This window comes from Oncorhynchus kisutch, linkage group LG6 (assembly GCF_002021735.2).
Source record: "Oncorhynchus kisutch isolate 150728-3 linkage group LG6, Okis_V2, whole genome shotgun sequence".
In the NCBI taxonomy this organism is placed as follows: Eukaryota; Metazoa; Chordata; class Actinopteri; order Salmoniformes; family Salmonidae; genus Oncorhynchus; species Oncorhynchus kisutch.
In genome coordinates this window covers 73,334,136-73,355,338 of record NC_034179.2, presented here as the reverse complement: position 1 = coordinate 73,355,338, position 21,203 = coordinate 73,334,136, and the positions used below count along the sequence as shown (strand labels likewise).

At 41.6% G+C, this 21,203-nt stretch overlaps 2 protein-coding genes across 3 annotated transcripts; one reads left to right on the top strand and one right to left on the bottom strand.

The window, feature by feature from the left end:
• Positions 1–261: 261 nt before the first annotated feature.
• Positions 262–10,514, bottom strand: LOC109891942 (E3 ubiquitin-protein ligase MGRN1-like). 2 transcript variants are annotated; one of them, XM_031827409.1, is made up of 16 exons: positions 10,188–10,514; positions 9,794–9,912; positions 9,473–9,561; positions 9,009–9,155; positions 8,264–8,381; positions 8,097–8,163; positions 7,864–7,907; positions 7,674–7,721; positions 7,380–7,448; positions 6,973–7,132; positions 6,614–6,723; positions 6,210–6,424; positions 5,303–5,460; positions 5,010–5,120; positions 4,328–4,373; positions 262–4,082 (listed from the first exon to the last, which is right to left on the bottom strand). In XM_031827409.1, the coding sequence occupies exons 1-15, from the start codon at positions 10,273–10,275 to the stop codon at positions 4,333–4,335; spliced, it is 1,584 nt and encodes a 527-aa protein (XP_031683269.1). In that variant the 5' UTR covers positions 10,276–10,514; the 3' UTR covers positions 262–4,082; positions 4,328–4,332. The 2 variants fall into 2 exon arrangements, with proteins under 2 accessions (XP_031683269.1, XP_020339982.2); XM_020484393.2 differs by lacking the exon at positions 4,328–4,373 and having other exon boundaries at positions 10,188–10,511.
• On the top strand, positions 10,062–16,472 carry LOC109893399 (UBA-like domain-containing protein 1). Its single transcript, XM_020486623.2, has 3 exons — positions 10,062–10,901; positions 11,261–11,320; positions 14,958–16,472. Exons 1-3 carry the CDS (start codon positions 10,794–10,796, stop codon positions 15,252–15,254), a joined length of 465 nt encoding a protein of 154 aa, XP_020342212.1. The 5' UTR covers positions 10,062–10,793; the 3' UTR covers positions 15,255–16,472.
• Positions 16,473–21,203: the final 4,731 nt, after the last annotated feature.

The window sequence follows — 21,203 nt, the reverse complement described above, 5'->3', positions numbered from 1 at the left end:
TGTCATAGTCGACCAAATGCGAACTAAAAATATGGTCATGCCTCCTGTGAATATGAAATCAACAGTAGTGTTTTTGTGTGATTAGGAAACATCTGGAGGATTTCAGAAATGTATCATGTGTTGGGCTAATAGGTTGGATAGATGTCGAAAGAGGTTACTGAAGACGGAAATGCAAAGTGTCCCACTTTTTCCGAATTCACCCTAAATGGTCCTCACATGTCAATGGAAGTCAAGCATGAGACATGCAGTTAAAAACAGAAGTGTTCAACATTAAATTTATTTAATTGTTATTCACATGCGGCTGTAGGCTACACGTGTAGGATCTTAATCTGAGCCAGTTCGCTACAGCAGGAAAATAATCCTGCAGCAACAGGAAATTTAAATTGTGTGTTCGGACTATAATAAATTGACATTTTTGTAGGGGTTGAAACATTTTTGTTAGGACAAATCTAGTCTGATATTTTAAAGTGGAAATTACAAACTTTAGAAGCCTTTTTAAACCTTGAATACACTACAAGTTTGCATTTCCTGCTGTGCAGGAATATTCTCAGTAACAGAAGATTGAGCAAATGAAGATCCTACATCTGTACACAGGGACAGACCGATATTGATAGAGTTATGAATCACTAAATGTGGGGTTGTCCTGGATACCAGGTCAATACTAGTGAGAAACAGGAACAAGGCACAGGTGTATCATCAAAGTTAACATGGCACATCGTTAGACAAAGACACATGACATGAACAGTATTAATCCAAAGCAGTTTGGATCATTTTACACCCCTCTACAACAAAACTCACAAGCAAAAGATAACATTAGGTTAAAGATGCAATGTCTCAAAATATTGCATAAGTAAAATGGTTAAGAAGCATTTAGTTTATTCCTCCTGGGAAAAAATTAGAACACACACACACACACATACACACATAATACAGACCATATAACAACCAAGTCTAATCATAATGTACTTACTATTTATAGATTAAATGTATCAATATATGGATTTAACATAATTGTAATAGCTGAACAGTTGGGTTTTAATAATGGTTTAATAACAATTAGGTTTCCTTAAAAATATTTAACGAACCATTGAGAATGCAAAGAAATGTCATACATTTACAGCTCTGTATATCAGCCAGTGGGAATAAAAACCTCCTAGACTACAGGCTCATACAGCTGTATCTCCTGAAACCGTTTCATCACAAGAACACCAAAAATGCAACAAGCAGCAGCCATATCTGTTTAGTTGAAGGCACATAGATCTATATGTATGGTGCTACATCTACAGGGAAGTCAGACACTGCAAGTCATAGAACTTGAGCAAGGCAATGACTATGCCAGGATGACAAGCCACAATATAACTATAGAAATATGCCACATCTACAAATAACACAGTTTGTGCTATACGGTCAGCATAGTGTATTGGCTTGTTGGAGGCTCTATCTTTCTTTGTGTTCAGCTGTTAAGATGTAAAGCTGGACTATGTCACTAAAAATCAATCAGCTACATTTGAGATACTGTGCATGTAGCTGTAACTACTAACCTCCTTATTTGAATCCCCAGATTTTCTTCTACAACACACAAATATACAATTTTGCAAATGAATCTACATACATTTCTAGTACAGGTACAATATATCACATAATTCAGTATAAAAACGAACAAATGTAGATATTCACAAAGCAAAATGAATGAATCCTCAAAACCTTTGAAGACAATTTGAAATTAAAATGCCTCAATTTGACTTGTTATGACATAGGAATTCACCATTTCAAAGCAAAATGAATGAATCCTCAAAACCTTTAAAAATGACTCCATTAAATTGTCATGTTTAATCATGTCAAATGTCCACCAAAACATGTCATATCATACAAGCACCAAGAAATAAAATGTTAAAAAGTTATTAGTTTAGATGAATACAACAGGAATGGTATTAATGCTCTCTAAAACAATTAGTGTCAAGCAGTAATTTGAGTAGAGTAAACGGAAAGTGAGTGTGCTTCTAGTACTACCATATGATGGTAGTCATACTCAACCACTGGAATCATGCAACGTCCACCACTGCACCACAACCCCATCCAGAATGGACAAACAATTACACACTCCTAAATGTACAGTTGAAGTCTGAAGTTTACTTACACTTAGGTTGGAGTCATTAAAACTCGTTTTTCAACCACTCCACAAATTTCTTGTTAACAAACTATACTTTTGGCAAGACGGTTAGGACATCTACTTTGTGCATGGCAAGACATTTTTCCAACAATTGTTTACTGACAGATTATTTCACTTATCACAATTCCAGTCGGTCAGAAGTTTACATACACTAAGTTGACTGTGCCTTTAAATAGCTTGGAAAATTCCATAAAATGACATACCTGTGGATGTATTTCAAGGCCTACCTTCAAACTCAGTGCCTCTGCTTGACATCATGGGAAAATCAAAAGAAATCAGCCAAGACCTCAGAAACAAAATTGTGGACCTCCACAAGTCTGGTTCATCCTTGGGAGCAATTTCCAAACACCTGAAGGTACCATGTTCATCTGTACAAACAATAGTACACAAGAATGAACACCATGGGACCCGCAGTCGTCATAACGCTCAGGAAGGAGACGCATTCTGTCTCCTAGAGATGAATGCACTTTTGTGCGAAAAGTGCAAATCAATCCCAGAACAACAGCAAAGGACCTTGTGAAGAGTCTGGAGGAAACAGCTACAAAAGCATCTATTTCCACAGTAAAACGAGTCCTATATTGACATAACCTGAAAGGCAGGTTCAGCAAGGAAGGAGCCACTGCTCCAAAACCGTCATAAAAAAGCCAGACTACAGTTTGCAACTGCACATGGGGACAAATATCATACTTTTTGGAGAAATGTCCTCTGGTTTGGCCATAATGACCATCGTTATGTTTGGAGGAAAAAGGGGGAGGCTTGCAAGCCGAAGAACACCATCCCAACCGTGAAGCACGGGGTGGCAGCATCATGTTGTGGGGGTGCTTTGTTGCAAGAGGGACTGGTGCGCTTCACAAAATAGATGGTATCATGAGGTAGGAAAATTATGTGGATAAATTGAAGCAACATCTCAGAGACATTGGTCAGGAAGTTAAAGCTTGGTCGCAAATGGGTCTTCCAAATGGACAATGACCCCAAGTATACTTCCAAAGTTGTGGCAAAATGGCTTAAGGACAACAAAGTCAAGGTATTGGAGTGGCCACCACAAAGCCCTGACCTCAATGCTATAGAAAATCTGTAGGCAGAACTGAAAAAGCGTGTGCGAGCAAGGAGGCCTACAACCTGACTCAGTTACACCAGCTCTGTCAGGAGGAATGGGCCAAAATTCACCCAACTTATTGTGGGAAGCCTACCCAACTTATTGTGGGAAGGCTACCCGAAACGTTTGAGTTAAACAATTTAAACAACTTCTGACCCACTGGGAATGTGATGAAAGAAATAAAAGCTGAAATAAATCACTCTACTATTATTCTGACATTTCACATTCTTAAATAAAGTGGTGATCCTTACTGACCTAAGACAGGGAATTTTACTAGAATTAAATGACAGGAACTGTGAAAAAATGTGTTTAAATGTATTTGGCCAAGGTGTATGTAAACTTCCGACTTCAACTGAATGTAAAGCAATCTAATTAAGGACTTGTTGTTTTTTAGTTAAGGTATAGTATGGTTTTAGTAAATCCTTGCAGTGACCACCACAAACACATTTTGAATCAATGCCAGTTATGGCATGAATCGATGACTAAAGTAGGAAAGTGGTCTTCTACAAGGCCCAAGGGGACTGGATCATGGGGGAGGGATGGGCTTGGGAGGAGACCAAGGCCCAATTTTTCATCCAGGCTAAATGTGCACTTTCACACTCCCCATTGGATTGGTGTAATTATTGACTGGAGGGAGTTTCCACCATTGTTAAATACATGCGAGAAAGTGAATTGGGACTCAGCCAGAGAGGGAGAACCATTGGCCCAGAGGTTAGGGGTCAAGTTGCTCATCCTCCATGTGAAGGCTGCTGGGGGGACACAGGAGGGGCTGGCTGGAGCAGTTGGTACTCTGACTCTTCAGGCTCTCTGATGACCCTGTGGACACAAGGAGCATGATCCAATTAAACAAGAGGAGCTCTTACACCCGTGAAATAAATCTAAACAGTTGCATACTTATCAATACAAACTTGCTGTCTATTTGCATGATAAACAGAGTTACAACCTGCAGCAGATTATTAACCAACTGTCCTGAATCTGACAGATAGCGAGGAATCGGTTTCTCTGAAGCAACGTGACAGAAAAACAGATAGGTAAAGACAGGACAGAGAAGTCCTACATACCACATTTATTCCTCCATACCAATAGAGCAGGCATCAGGACCTAGAGCTGGCCATAGCAAGGCCAGGTAAAGGGACAGGGCAGGTAGTAAGGAAACAGAGAAGAACAAACAGCACACAGGTTAGATGAAAAGCTGGGGGACTGAAAGCCTGGGAGAATAAAGAGAAAAATAGCTAAAAGGTGTTATACGTGCAATCAAAAATGTATGTTTACAATTGGTTTGAGCATTAAAGACATGCTCTGGTACTTTGGCAACTAGTAAGTATTTTTTTTAAACCTCCCGTTTTTTATGTGTTAATGTGTAGTTCATGCATAATCTATGAGCAGAACTAGCCAAGAAATCCCTGTTTTCTGGAAGCTGTGCAGTGCCACTTTCCCTCCATTTACACCCACGTGGGCCAGCCCTCTAGCAATTAAAGTTTCAGCCAATGATCTTCAGCCTGCCAAGGGAGCGACAGCTAGCAACACGCACACAGTAGAGCGAGAGAGAGACATGGTGCACATGTGACATAGTACGCAATTTTCTGGGGCCACTTTTGGCTCCTGGGCGCTACTTTCAGAACTACTGGCTAAAAAGTATATAAAAGAACCAGAGAATATCTTTAATATCCAGACAAACATACACAATCATGCACACGCGCACAGATACGCACGGGCCTGGGACTTGTGTTATTATTAGCTTACCTGGCAGAGACAGGTCCCCTGGCGGGTCACTCTCTGTTTTGGTCAGGCTGCTGTGTTCACTGCTGTAGTCCTGAAGGATCTCTCGCTCTCCTCCAGAGTGCAGCCTGTCCTCTGTACCACCCACGACAGGAAGGAAGAGACAAGGTCACAACATGCAACAAGACCTAAATGTCCTTACACGGGTTTGCAATGTACCCTGGTAGGTAATTCAAGTCATTATTTGGAGGGGTCACTTACCCAAACATGTAGACTGGACCGCTAACTACGTGCATTCAGAGCATGACAGAACTCACCATCATCTGGGGAGATGGACTCCGGTACATCCTCGGCTGCAGTGGCCTCGGTGGGAGCAGGGCTGCTGGAGAGCAGTGTGTGAGGCTGGGCGTCCGACATCTCAGACAGCTTCTCCTCATCCTCCTCCTGGATAGGTGATGAGGGCGACCTCAGGGTGCTGTGGGGGTCAAACACTTACAATGAGGTGACATTGGTAAACAAAAAAACATTTACAACCGACGTGAAGCTTTATAATAAACAGACTGCACTCTGTACTGTTGTCCTAGTAATTTTATTTTCTGCAGGTTGGCAAGGCTCAGCAATGTCAACTGGATGGATTGCCAAGGACATGCCGTCTAATCAGTTGGTAGCATGGCGCTGGATACAGGAGAAGACCTCTAGCAGCAGCTCATCACAACATAAGGTGACAATTTTTTTCAGACTCTGGGCCAGCTGTTGCACAAACTGATGAGCAATCAATCCAGAGTCAAACTCAATGTCAACAAGCAAATCCATCCAGGGCAGTTAATCTGTCAGGGCTATTAACTCAATACTAAAACGAAATAATTCAAAATTGCATATGCTCCAAGTTAGAGGCTGTTCAAACCAAATGGTAATGTAATGGTGTGAAAAATTACAGTAGAAGGCAGCTGGACTGTAGAGAGCAGCACTGGAACACTTTAGCCCACTTTAGTTTCTCCCCCTTCTTCCTAAAGTGTGCATTGGTTCACCCTACGTCAAAAGATTTCAAAGCTTTGGATTGGTTTAAATATTCGCTGGAGGGAGGTTCCACCATCTTCCCTTACACCTGTCCATTCTTTTTAAATCCATGAGGGGGAGTGTAGTGTACACTTCAGGGAGATGGTTCATCTCAGATGGAGGAGAAAGTGATCTGGGCTTGTTACTACCCTTGTGTCCCAGGATTACCTGTCAGGTGACTTGCTGACTTTGCCCTTCTGCAGGCCCCCGTCACCGGAGTGTTCTGGGGAGCCCAGCGGCCGGCCCTCCCCTACCAGGCTCCCAGAGAAGTTAATATCATCGTAGAGGGGGGCGGGGGGGATGGAGGGGGACACAGAGTGCAGGCCGTTCAGGGCCTCCAGCAGAGAGATGGGCTCAAAGCCTGGGGGAACCGAGTCTGAGCTCTGGAGAGAGGCACACACAGAAAGACTGCTCATATATTCACTAGTCATTCACAGTCATTTATTAAAGGCTTTGTAATTGCATAGTGATGGAATTGAGTTTCGTTAAATACAAGTAGAATAAGAAACCATCCTTGACACCAATGATGCCATGTGTATTAACAACAAATGCCTGGGTCGTGTGCGCCGTACCGAGTGCTCATCATGGTCCATGGTCTGAGCCAGTACAGGGCTGAAAGAGACAGGGGACAGCGGCCCAGGCTTCTTCCTCACAGCTCTGATCTGCAGCAAGGCTCGGAAGGCTGGGGAGAGAGAGAGACCAAACACTGGTTACACTACACACGGTCAAATGGGACTGCATCTTCACTAAAATGTCAACTTCACAACATTTTCCTTAAATCAGCTCAGTCCCCACAGGGCATTCATCTCTACGTCTATTTGGCGTCTCTCTCGCTGAGTTCTGAAACATGGCAGCCGGGCAGGTCTATTTCCTATTAGCGAAGGCATCCCATTTGGAAGCCTATTGGAAACAAACCAGCGTCGCTCCTTACGCAGTCTACAGATAGGACAGTTGTTGGCCTGGTAACGCAGGGTGTCAGCACAGGAGTTGCAGAGACACAGGTGTCTGCAGGGCAGGATGATGGTGTCTCGGAGGTCTGACAGACAAACAACACACTCATTGCTGTTGTCACTGTTCTCATCCTCCGACGGCTGCAGAGAACCAAAAAACATTTGTTAGAGTGATGAACATGTAGAAAGAAATAGACTAACCAACGGTCTGAAAACCTACAGCATAATGAGCCACATTCCTGGTTTACATTTCTGAAAGAGTCAGGTGTGGTTACACCTCTATAATGTAAAAATGTGCTGCTTTCCAACAGCCTTTGTAAATTCATGTTAAATAAATCTACTGTATGCATCTACAAAAGGTGTTCCTGGTGAGTTCTAGAATAACAACCTTGGTCTCTTGGTTGTTTTTGTTTTCAATTCCATAGATCTCCTGCAGCAGGTAGCTCACACGATCCACCTATAACAGAGAGCACACATGGTAGCAACACGTGGCCAAGGACAGAGAACGATGGGAGGAACACATTGTAGCCTTATGTCCCATAGGAGATAAAGAGGAAGTAAGCACACATGCTAACAAATGTATGTGTTGTAAATGAGCATGTTCTTGTTATTCAGGCATTTTGTATTTTGAATAATCTACTAATATAATAGAGAAGACATGGATTAACTTGTGTTAACTTACAATTTGCTTCTGCTTCAGAGGCTTGACGGAGAAACTACCATCCACATGCTTGAAAGGATGAAATTGTGTTTACTTCACATATTTCATAATGTGTGAAAACAGAACATCATGACATCAGACGTGGGATGCAAATTTGAGTCAAATTCAAACACTGTCCTCTTCTACTGAATCATCACAATGAGTTACTTACTCTCTCAAAGGCTGCCAGCAGCACATGTGCATGTCCAAAGCAATCTGGAAACGGACAAACACTCATTTATAAGGGATTACTGTACTCTGTGCATACAGAATGTCTCATCTAGCAACTGCTATTGTGGTACAGCGGAGAAACAGTTGCCAACTAAGTTTGTTATTAGGTCAGCCTTGAGGTGATATATGGAGCGCAGTACATTAACATCAGCGTCAACCGTTTGGACCACCTACCATCCCCTTCATCCACCACAGCTTGGATCACCATGGGGAAAACACCCCGGTCCAGGTCAAAGTTCAGCTGTAAAGATAAAATAAATGGTGACAACAGATGAGTTTATCAACTGTCAGCTGGTGACATCCCTCAACAGAATTAAGTGCTGCTGCCCAGATATACTCACATCCTCCTCCTTCCAGTCGGTGAAATCGATTTTGAAAGAAGGCAGGGAGAAATGTTGGCTCACACCCCTCTTATAGTGTACAGTCTCAGAAACCAGGGCTGGGCCCTTTGGGTTGTACCTATACAGAACAGAAACAGTGAAGTCAATATATTATCAATACAAAACTATCAAAGTTAATTTAGTATACTGGAAATATAAGATGTTCTTTTTCAGATCTCTTGTTGAAAGCTCTTTCTTCGACCACAAATAATGAAAAACAGCATTAGGCCTAACTCAAATCCATTTCTGAAATTTCCCTCTTAAATTTGTCAATGGAAAATCTCAATAAAAAACATGCAAAAAAGCTGAAAAACACATCCACCCACTCACATAATGACCTCAGCATAAACTACTATATTAATTCCTTCTTCAGACAACATGCGTATCCATGGAGACAGGTGGTTGCTAAGGACCCATTGTATCTCTCCCAGTACATTGGCCACTACCATAAGATGTTCTAATACAATGTGTCTTTAAAGTGAATAAATCAATTTCACTGCACATCTTCAGAAACGGATAAAAGGCATGGATTTAATTTCAAATGAGAAATGTAAAACGCTGGATTGTAATTAGTTATATATTTGGGAGCAAGAGACAGTGGAAGAAAATATGTATTTCTAATTAGTGAATGACTAAAATAGCATATTGATGCTAAGCATCATCTATCATGTAAATGAAAAGGTTTCTGAATCAGACTCTTACATACATTGCCATCCCATTGGTGAATTCCTCAAAAGCTTGGCAATACAGGGTGATAGCCACACGAGCATCAGCGTCAAATGTGAACTCCACACCATACAGAACCTTTGGCTTCCCTCCTTCCTCTACTGGAGCATCAGTGTCATCTTTGTACCTAGTAGTCAAGCAGAAAAACAAAACAATGTTAAGCTAGCTTTCTCAAGTGGCCATTTTCAAAATTACATAACTTTGAAAATGAAGCTATAAGTAAGTTAACAACAACAACAACAACAAAATCGCTCATGCACCACACTTATGAAAGCATGTCAATATCAAACGAAAGGTAGGCAGTGAATAGATGTTAAGCTAAGCTCAATCAGCCAGGATTCTTGACCCTGAATCACTTGACAATGAAAACCACTAAGAAAAATAAATGAGGAAAGGTTAGTCTGAAGACTACTTGCTGTAGAATCTGATGAGGTTCTTCCTCACCTGACCAAGCGCAGGGAGTCCTTTCTGATATTGACCAGACTTCTCAGGGTCTTCACAGGCTCATGAGGTGCCGGGGTCACGTACGGAAACTAAGCAAAGGTGAGACACGACAACTAGTCTATGAAAAGAACAGCCCAATGCAGATAAACTTCAAATGCTTTAGCCTAATCAATAGCATGGGCGATGTGAATCAAGGACTACTCCTGAACTTCCACTAATATGCTGTACATGTTACTTATCTGTCAGCAACTTGCAAAATGAAAAACTAAACAACATAGATAAGAACCTTTGCCAATGTATAGCGCACTTGTTTGTCCTTACTTGTACAGGCCTATTTCCAAGGAAGTTCAGATCCATGTTTTCTCCAAATAGGTAACCCTCTGGATGGGGAGTGTCAAATTTCTCCCCTCCCATGAAAAAATGGCTGGCAAAGTAATTCCCTTAAAAGAAAATAGAAGTATGTGACTGGATTAGAACCAGGATAAAATCAGGATGGAAGGCCTATCTTTAATCAGGACAAGATCAGTGTACCGATGCACAACTCTGCCTCATGAAATAAACATCTCACCACGACTGAATATCATACAATTAACCATTTATAGCGTTCACGTGTAACGTTAGGCCTATAATGTTGGCAGCTGATGATATCAGTTTAGCTAACGTTAGCTATAGCTCGAGTTTTAGGGTTTCAATCCAAATTAATAGCTATATTTACCCGATTTCGGTGGAAATCTGTATGCAGAATTCGCCTGGATATCAATATCCTCAACGCCAGCGATTCTCCGACTAAGAATCGACCCCATCTTTCCTTGTTGTTGCTAGCTAGCTAATTAGCTACAGAATTAGCTAACTACTAACACCAACGCTAGTGTATTTATCGTCCAAGGGACCGTTTTGTAACAAGTTTTAGACTTTCTTCGGTATTACACAGCGACTTATATATTCAACTGTGTACCTGTCAAAAATAACGATATAACCAAGGATAACTTGGTGTCCGCTAAAGAAAATAAACACAAGTTTCTAGCCAAAAGCCTTCTGATGTGTGATACGTCAAACTACATGGTGTTAGGGACTTGTAGTTCTTTCTGTCACCGACCTACTGATCGCCCCTCCCCATCGCTCTGATTTGCGCTCTCGTGCTGCCGATCAAAGAGGCGCTCAGGACATTGAACATAGTTCAGACAGTAAATATTTGGGTTTTCACTGCGGACTGTGCTGTCTCCATGGTCGATGAGAGGAAAGGCTAGTGCAAGGGAGAATAACCTCAAGGACTGAGCACCAACCCAAGGGGAAAGGTTTAGAATAGCCCGCTTCTGCAAATATGGATGATCTAAAGCACCAAGTTATGATAAATCAGTTCGTCCTGACTGCTGGATGCGCGGCAGACCAAGCGAAACAGCTTCTACAAGCGGCACATTGGCAGTTCGAGGTATGGGAACCTTTTCTTGACAATGGTCTGAGTTTGGTGCATGGAAGATAGATCAGTTACAGAGATCAGTCTGTGTCTGTTTCTCGGAGTCATTAATTAAATACATCTAATTAATACAGTAATGCCAATCATTTGTAAAAATAATCTGGTTATCTTTACAACGCCCCGGTATGGTAATGCTATTATGCAATGAAAATGTAGCTAACTATGGTATTCAGCAGCCTAATGGCACAATGTAACATTTTCACAGGAGATAGTATAATATCGATTTAGGTTGTATCTGTCTGCAATAGGCTATTATATGTGCAATGCACACTGGACTGTTGCTTATTGACACATATATTTTATTTGTTCGATAGACTGCATTAAGTGCCTTTTTTCAAGAAACCAATATTCCATACAGTCACCATCATCAAATGGTAAGTATAGAAAACCTACAGTATTATTGATAACAATGAATGATTGATGTATTATTATTATTATTACATTATGATGATGATTATTGCAACATCTATGATTATATTTATATTCATTCACTTGCCGTCCATGTCCGCCATGTTGTACCGAAACACAAGCCTGACAAAAATAAACACACATTGGCCACGTTGTTCATAGTGCCTTGTCATGTACTGTAGCATATTACTTACTGTGTTATTTCACATGAACGGTGACATGATAGGCTATGTTTCTAATACTTATAGTCGTCAAATGAAGTCATGTGAGTTATGGATGATCTGTACTGCTACTACACTTTTTCTTGAATTGAAGCCTTGAAAATGTGTCTTGTGGGGGAGGGTGGTTCCAGCAAAAGTGAACATTGTTTTAGTAAAAAAAAAAAGTTATAAAATAAAATGATTTAAGTGCTACAGCACTTATGATGCTGTACATACTATACAAAACATACATACGCTGTCTTTTAATTGAAAATGATTACTGAAAATGAATGGCAGTGTTAACATCTTGACACATGTATAACAGGACATTAGCACAGTTTAATCTAGACCATTTGTCATATAGATTGTCAATTTGGCCGATAGATTTCCTCCTTTCAAAACAACATCTGGCTTCATGAGCAATAAGATATCAGCTTATTTAAGTCTAGAACCTTACCTCTCATAACCTACCACTGGGTCTGCCATTTCCCAGTGATCTCATTCGGCTTCTATTTTCATTTTCAAACTGATGAAAATAAACAGGACGTGGGCAGACATTAGATTAGATAAGAAGCAGTGACATCGGCAATACATCTGGCGTGGTCTGTTTACATTAGGGGTTGGCTGTCAGGCGTGGCATAAGGTTAAGTTGAGCCCCTTTCATTGACAAATGGTTGTCAGGTTAACTATGGTGCAGTATGTGCCCACTGTGCCTTAAACAGACCAGTGCAGAAAGGCCAGGCGTAGGAGAGGCCCAATGCACATGTAACATGATGTGGAGACATTTCAAGCTGGGGAGTGAGGTTACGAAACTAACTCTTGTTACATCCAAGGCTATTAAAAGTCATGTTTTTGAAAGTGCTGTAGGTTATTGTTGCTGTTGTCAGTAGGGGTTGTATTGCTATGAAGAGCACTGTGACTTTGTTTTAAAATGACACTTCTGTCACTTGAACAAGTTGACATGACAAACCAGCATCTGTATATTTATCTATCCCTGGCTGTATAATAAAAAACAAGGGACTGTGTTTGGTTAATTATTGACTCACTCTATGGTTGCTCATTGACCTGTTTGTGTTGGAGGTTGGTGAGATTGATTTGTTGATACAGAAAACAGTCATGTAAACTGTGTATCACGTGATGTTTGAATTTCCTTTCTTTGATCTCGTTGGACAGTTGACCACATACATGGAGACAGACAACGTGTAGGGTGACTGTGAGTTAGTGAAACAGCTCTGGAAAAGGTTGCAGCCTCACGAAAGACAGATTACCCATGATGCCCTCAACAATTTTATCTTGTAGATCACACAATGGAGGTCAGTGTTGAAACTCAACGTCCTTATGGGATGTTACATCCACAGATGATTACATCCCTCATGATTAAAAAGCACATAGGGTTTTTTAACTAAAGCAGGCTCATAAGGCATAGGCTGGTGGCTATATTGTAGACGTGTGGCTTATCACAATGTCCCAGTCAATGTCTAGGATGCCAGGAGGTCTGTGGCAGTCATGTATCGAGTCAGTTAAAGAGTCTTCATAACATCGTCCAAAAGAAACAGCTTTTGTAAACTGTACTACTACCCTTGTTATTACTATTTGGGATGGCTATTAGACGTTTAGTGTCTACATTTAGATGTGCTCTGATGCTTGTTTACAAGCCCTTTGAAAAATGACAGAGTAGACTGCCTGTTGTACAATAGCACATTGTGTTTTAATATGGACAATGCTGGTTGGTAGGATGCAGGGCTTTAGTACAGGGTACAGTTTGCCATTGTTTATTCTGAGGCACAAATATGGCAAACTGACAATAAACAATAGGAAAAGGGATGAGAAAGACCACACTCTCTAAAACAAGCTCTCAGGTACTGTTTCCCTGGCTGCAGCTGCTATTACAGGATCCATCCCTATCAAACATGACTGTTTCTATAGCAACTTTGCAGCTCCAGATGAGAAAATGCACGGTCGGTCTCCTGTGTGTTTATGTGTACAGAGCCAGCTGATCTGACTGAGCAGCTGCCACACACTGAGGCCCACACCCCGTGTGTCCACATAGCCAACCCCTTCAACACCCTTCTCCCTATACACTGCTGACCTCTTTCAATGTAAAGCAGTGGAAACTCCCACACAGGCCAGGCTTGTTATTGTGATCAAATAACGGAAGTACTTTGTATTATACGTGTTTTTCAGCTGTACAGTTTTAGCTGTTTTGTAAACCGATACAGTAGTTTTTTTAAAGTTCAAAATCATATCTTAGGTCATGGTTTTGTTGCCGGCATGTGTGTCAATTGACAGGAAGTCTGTTATGATCACTTGCAATTTATTGCAGTGTTATTGACTGAAGCAAATGTAGGCTACCAGTGATCTGCAAAAAGAAATTTCTGAAGCAGCCAGCCTTATGCTAGTATGGCTACTGCTGACCCGTTTTTTGTACAAAGACATGCTTGTCCTGAACTGAGCAATGCACACACCAGCTTCACTGTGCATCATAAGTGATTACGTTGAATAAAGGCATGTCTCGTTCCTATCGAAGCAGGTCAACGCTAATGCCTGTGGGAAATCCAATGTGTGTTCATTCACTCATTCATTCTTACTGCACCATAGAAACCTTAGAAATCCATGTGTGTGGGATACTCCACTAATGTTCTTATCAAGTAATAAGGATTTCTTTATTAGCCTGTGGTGATCTTTTTTCTTCTGGTACATATGTCAGCTCTCATTAACAAAATGTAGTTAAATTGTCTGACAATCCTCCTAAAGAAATATGTTTACCCCAGTCCAAACTTATTCTGAAGGCAAGCATGTGCCTTGGGGGGGGGGGTGGTATCTGTTTCCTCTAGTTCCACTACAAATCACATGACTGTTTTGAGATATTGCATAATCTATTATGTGGTGGATATCCTGTCCACACAATGAGAAAACAGACATTCTGGTAGCCTTCAGATGGTTGGGGTGAATCCTAACACGGGTTGCTTTGACCTTTTATGTCCCGGAAGGTACGATTCCTTTGGACCCTCTTAGGTTCTTACTCATGGAATGGTGTTTGTTTTGGCTGACTGGTAATGTGTTTGGCAGTCACAGAGCAGTCTCCTGAGGCCTGCGCTCTGTAGTGTCAGCTGAGAGGGCAGACTCAGGGCAGGATGAAGAATTTGGTGGAAAGACAAAGGGTCAGTCTGAGGAAGTTGGGCTTCGAAGGGAAAATATTTTTCCTTTTTCGCTTCCACAACTATTATGATGTAGGCACTTCTAAGGACCAGTTGAGGGAGGACATAAGTGTCAAGATGGCAAATCAAACCAAGCATGTCAATTAGAACTGGAGACAATGCGCCAGTAATTACAAAAGTCAGTGCAATCAGAAATGCGTACAGATTTATGTTCTCTTATTAATGATTCTCTCCTTTCTCCACAGATGCACACTCCAGCCAACACACCAGCAACACCTCCCAACTTCCCAGATGCCCTGGCCATGTTCTCCCGCCTCAAGGCCTCAGAGAGCTTCTACGGCAGCAGTCCCATAGCCTCCATGGCGACCTCTCCTCCTCAGGTCAACTGGGCCATGGGCCCTTCTACTCCAGGTCAGACCCAGCAGGGCCTGTGGACTTCTGGGCAACTGACCTCACAGGTGCCTTCCCGTGGGTGGCCCCAAGCCGTCACTCAGCAGGCATCCAGTGAACAGGCCAGCGTCACCATGGAGGCAGAGAGATGAGAGCACTGCAGGGGCCTCGCGATAACAAGAGGATACCAATATCGGGCAGTCCTCTTTGAGTTGTCTGTAAGGGAAAGCAGAAAACCAAGCGATGTTGTGGACATGCACTGAGGACAGGAAGGAGGAATTATGAGCATACAGCTGATGAACATTCACATGACGCCACATTGTACAAATCTGCAGACAATTTTAGCTAGGCATACGTTTCATTTAGTTTCCATTGATCTGAAACCAGAGACAAAGATGGACTTGTATGACTAGTGCCGAAGAAGGATCTTCTTGTTGTACACACCGATGTGTATGACAGTGTCATCATCTTTCCTTTGTCTTTCTGTTGTGGTGTCAATGGACTGGATGCCTTTGATACTGGGGGTGCACTGCATAAATAACATCATTCTTCTTGATTTTTTAACTAGTGTAAGTGTGTGAATATCATGTGTTCTAGTATTCCAATGTGCTTAGAAACCAACTTGGATCTGCTTTTTCAAACATTGGGTAATGACATTGACTGTCCCACTCACACAATCAAGGAACACCAGCTATCCAACTATGTTTGATAAGCAACTTTACAAACTGATCCTCTTTATGTCTTATGTCTGCATTGAATGCTAAAGGATGTTATACTTCAATCATTGTTCAGTGTTTTTTGTATGATTTTGTTTTCAGCAACTAGTGTCAGAGGATAAGTGAGATAAAGGTTTCTGTCAGAGTGAGACATCTTGCTTGATATTCCAGCTGTGCACCATCTCTAAGTAGCACACAGATAGTTTTTGTTGTTGTTGCTTAAGATGGAAATCAGCATATTAGGGGTAAATAATAAAGAGGGAAAATATATTTAAAAAAATATATAGATTTTAAAAAATTAAAATAAGAAAAAACCCAGCATATTTGGTGATGCTGTCTCAGGAACTCTCTGCTCAAAAATGTTTTGTCTAGGCACCTGATAATCTTTTTTATTTTGTACAATGGAATGAAAATTGCAATTGAAAGGAACTGATAAATTCAGGGAAGGCCCCATCCAAACGTTTTATATTCTACGATCTGTTAATCTGATAATCACACTGTAGTTTTGCTTTGCACATCGGTTGCGTGAACACACGCCTGTTCCTCTATGTTTTCCATGAGACAGCTACAACAACAATTTTGTGGATTACCAGACAATTAACTTAATTATTTTGTGTTTCTGAATAAATATTGTATGTATTACACTGCAATAGATCTTGGTGTCTGACTCTATGTATCAAATGGACATGGCTCTAATGGAACTATAACCCACAACACCCTGTGTTCTTTTAGTATTTTCCAGATGGCAGTTTATTTATCAGCGCATGTTGAATCCAGTGAGTTGGTATGACGCAATCTTCAGTCACACACATCACATCAAGGAGAGATACACTGTTTAAAAACCTGGGGAAATGTGAAATGGTCTAAACAGATGAATGTTTGGCCTTCTCTCTCCATCCTTGGATTGATGAAAAACCTCAGAGCAGACTGAGGAGGAGATGTTGAGTCAGATACTGTTTATCCCTCACTACAAGGACAAGCAGAGACCAAACAGTGCTATGTTATGGCCACTTCCTTGTCTATGTGGTACAGATTTGTTTTTGTATGACAAACCTTTTCACCCCACTGTACTTTCCCCCCATCTGCTTAGGAAATCAGCTCTCCCCATTTGATAGACGTTGTCTTCATTCATGTCATCCCCTGTGTATGCTATTCAACTTCTCTCTATTTTGACTGGAGTGGTTTCGTATCCTTGCAAAATCTCCACTTAACTCTTGAAGATCGTCATCAGTTCTGTGAGTGTGGTTATGCTCCAACAGTCATAGCACATAGCAACATGGATTCAAACATTTACCAGAGCCTAGTTGGACTGTGCACCTATCAACCTCAAACAATTATTGTTCTTCTGCTCACATGGTGAACCTCCCTGTATTCTGTAGCTGGACAGGCCTTAGTCTGGTACATTGTATAATGTCATGCTGACATCAGACTGATCGATCTGATCTGTCTGTAATGAGTTGACAATGAAAGGTGAGTGGCCCCCGAGCAGTCCACCCATCCTCATAACTCCTCAAAACTCATGGGATTGGTGAGTTGTGTTGGTGTTTGTTTACACTGCAAATTGCTGCACTGTAAAACTGTAAGCAGGCTAGCACAAGATTTCCCTGCTGCGCAGAGCCTTGAAGTACTGTAGGCACAAGCTAGTTTGAGCCAAACTAAGACATGATGGTTTGGGTATACATACTGGAGATGTACTTTTAGCCTGAAATAGAATAGAGGAAATGGTGAGAGCATGCGCCAGGGGAGACCAGCAATGTGACTTGCTTTTGCCCCAAAATGTGGAGAACACTCAGGCATGCAAACATGAACAACGACTTCTCTCATAATGCAGAACCCCCCCCTGTTCTTTCTTTCTCTCCCTCTTTTTCTATTTCTACCCCCCACTCTCTCGCTATCTCTCGGTCACCCCACATAACCAGCAATAATGAGAGGTGGGTTGTGTGTCTCTTCTGACTATGACTATCCTTGTTTCACCTCCACTTCCCTGGCAGCAGCAGTGCATAAAATACTTTTGAGTCTCTTTTAGACCCATCCTGCTGGACCCAGTCCCCCTCCCTATCCCCGTCACCTCGCTGGCTGTGTGTGTTTCTGTTTGCAGGGCATGACATGAATACCAGGCAGCTGCCAGGTTGGCCATGGATGATAGTAGAGCTGCCAGGAACACAAGACGAGATGGAGGAGCAGAGCTACATGGCTGAAATTCCTACAGTACACTGCCCCACTCTGCTACTACATACTGCTCACATTCCAACCCACCACATCCATGACCATTAGGCTGACTTCATAGTTCTTTACATGGATTTCATGCAATGTTTATGAAACTTATGCATTGTATGTGTGTTCAAGATATAACACAATAGAAGTGCTCCAGCTATTGTACTGATGGGAAATGGTTCAAATATACAGAAATGATACACTCCATCTCCAGAACATTGTGGGTTAGCCTATACAATAACAAGATAGCTGTTGTTTATGTCAGGGTCATTGTTTGGATAGACTGTCGCAGTATGCGATCTCAGATAAGACATGTTTCTGGACAACTTGTGAGAAGCTGACGTGATTGCTGAGATAAAAACCTACTCGAGAGTAAGCCTGGAGTGAACCCTCAAAAGCAGGAAGTGGGTGAAAGGTGATGGGGACAAAGTGGACACAGCAGCACATGATAGAAGAAAGGGAGGTAGAGATTACAGCAACGAGGACGAAGAAAAGAGCTATGTTTATCACTTGTAAGCCCCTCTGCTACTATGGCATTAACATGTCGCATTTAGCCTACTGCCTAAAGGGAATGATCATATTGACACACGTACACCATGAGCATCTATTGTTTCTGCTGTGGGACTGCTCTTCACATCTCACTTGTGTGCTCGTGCAATAACTTGTGTGCTCGTGCAGAAGGGAGGAATAGGACTGTTCAACTCTCAAAGGATGGGGAGGAGACACTTTTCTTTCCACCATGACTCCCACCCTCTCCCTCTCTCTTGCCCCCCCCCCCCATTGTTACATAAGAGCACTGCAGTGTGCCTCGTCTCTCATTACACAGACTGATCTGAGAACAGAAACGTAGTGTTCCAGTGAAACGAAACAGACACAGGAACACAGGTAGAGAGAAATGTCCTTTCATAATGCTCTGGTGGGACAGACAACACTCCCTTTCATTCATTCCATTCATGCATGTGACTGACCCCTCACCCCCTTGTCTGCTGAAACAATCTCACTCTGAACACCAGTCATGCTTCAGTGTAGTAGTTGTAGTAATTGTAGCACTGGCATGCAGGTTTGGGAGATTCTGGACAGGGAGGGTGGTTGGTTTTGCTGGTTCAACATGTTACAGCAGCCTCTTCATATTAGTACTAAAACACGAATTAGTAGCCTACTGTAGTCTATGTAACAAGTTATTTCTGGACAGTTTGTCAATATGTATCCTACTGCAAAACCAGACATAGTAACAACTTTCTTAATATAACCACATCAAATCTATCTGGCAATAAACACATGGAAACTGTGATCAAGTTCACCAATCACAGGGAGTGTGATAGAAAAGGAGAGATTGGGTTGGTTGGCCTCTAAACTTGGCTCAGACTATGGGATGTAAAACTTGCCAGAGAACAAGGGAGTGTCTACTCTGCCAACAGCAGTACTTTGTTATTATAACTTGTGTGCCTGGAACTTCACTATTGTTTAAGTTTGAATGCATGGGAAAACTTACAGTAGGCCTAATGACTAAAATACAATGTGAAACAAAAACATACAGAATGCTCTAAAAACAAATATCTCATTAGAGATAAAACAGCATAAAATTGTCCATATTATCTGCACCTAAGATGCGGGGGAAATAGTTGTATTTGAGTGCAGTGGTAGACTAAATGTGTCTTCTGAGGAGACTTCTGACTATAGTTATGCATTGTGCACAGTGCTCTCTAGTGGTCATTTTAGGCATGGAGCCATTGCTTCGCAACACCATACAAATTCAGGCTATATAAATAATCGCAAACCTCCACCGAGACACCTATCTCAACCGCTTTCATTCTTTTGTTTATGTCTGTGTATTGAAGTGAATGTTTTTGCTGTTTTGCCCCCTAGCATGATGTATATCAGTAATGCATCTTCAACAGAGGGCGGAATTAAGTTAAGTTTATTCTCTCTAAGGAAACAGTGGGAGTCTGGGAAATCCTAGGGCCAACGGCAACAATAGCGTAATCCTCTCTTTACATAGCGGGTTACTGATTTGTCTAATTTGTTCCTTTTACATGCACAAGTCTCCAATTAATGTTTTTAAACAGAGATCCAAGCTTTAAAAGAACATGGCACTCTTCTGGTACAGGGTTGTGGGCTCAGCTGCTCTCAAGTGTCTACTGAGTATTCTAACAGTAGCTGCCTGAGAAAGACTGTGAGAGGCCATCTGGGGGTAGTGAAATTGAGAGTGCTCTGAGCCAGAGAGAAGACTCAGTGGATAGTCTGCTTCAGAGTTGCACCGTATCAGGAGGTTCTCTTTGGCTCGCACCCAAGCACTACTTCCTCTCGTGCTGTGCAAGGAAAGGGAGCTAGTGGTTCATAACTGTTCTGTTCTGTAGGACTGAAAATATGCCTACATCTCCCAAAGAACAGGAAGGACATCTGACTCAGCACGCTTATTATTGTAGCAAATGGAACATTATAAGAAAGATATGAGGCTACATATCACTTTTTCAGGTCTGTTCAAACAACAATTATCATGTTACTTTCAATGACAGTGAAGGTCTCGGGGTAATCAATAAGAAAGAAAGATCCAGATGGCTTTCAGAGTATTAGATGTTTTATTGACAAAGACAAGCAGAGACATACATGCCAGGGCTCCTGGGAGAAAACTCTAGTACAGGTCTCAAGTACATTTTCTCAAAGCCTTACTTTCTTGTTCATCTCTGTTTATACCTGGTTTTGCATCATAATGCGCCTTGCAATAATTGTACGGTAATCAAATTCAACATATCACAACAGCTTGAGTGTAGAGTTTCAATAAACCGGTAGTGGTGGTGACGAGCTTAATCATCACATCAATGTTGTTGACATGAGACTACAGATACAAGCAGCTTGTTAGCGGCTGGAGTGGACAACAGCGCAGGGCATTCTATCTTGACCTTGGACGGAAACCCTCCCTATGTTAGACTCAGTGGGTTCTGACAAATATTTAATTTGTTTCAGAAGCAACCTGGAGGATGACCCCATATTCTATGATAACAGACAGAAAAAGTATTTTGTTTTTCGAAGGCCCATTGGACATCACTTGAGCTTACAAACAAAACACACGAGGCATATTAATATATGTTCATGTTAAGAAAGACAAATCATTGTGGTTCCAGTGGCGATTTTAGCATTTAAATCTTGTTGGGGCAAAAAAATGAATAATAA

Bases quoted from the DNA above. Each gene is read 5' to 3' on its own strand.
- LOC109891942 (XM_020484393.2), bottom strand. From the start codon at position 10,275: ATGGGGTCGATTCTTAGTCGGAGAATCGCTGGCGTTGAGGATATTGAT. The intron at 8,382-9,008 runs GTATGTAAGAGT...TGTTCTGTATAG, and splicing joins TTCACCAATGGGATGGCAAT to GTACAACCCAAAGGGCCCAG. The intron at 7,722-7,863 runs GTAAGTAACTCA...CATCCTTTCAAG, and splicing joins TGCTGGCAGCCTTTGAGAGA to CATGTGGATGGTAGTTTCTC.
- LOC109893399 (XM_020486623.2), top strand. From the start codon at position 10,794: ATGGATGATCTAAAGCACCAAGTTATGATAAATCAGTTCGTCCTGACT. The intron at 10,902-11,260 runs GTATGGGAACCT...TTTGTTCGATAG, and splicing joins CGGCACATTGGCAGTTCGAG to ACTGCATTAAGTGCCTTTTT. The intron at 11,321-14,957 runs GTAAGTATAGAA...CTTTCTCCACAG, and splicing joins ACAGTCACCATCATCAAATG to ATGCACACTCCAGCCAACAC.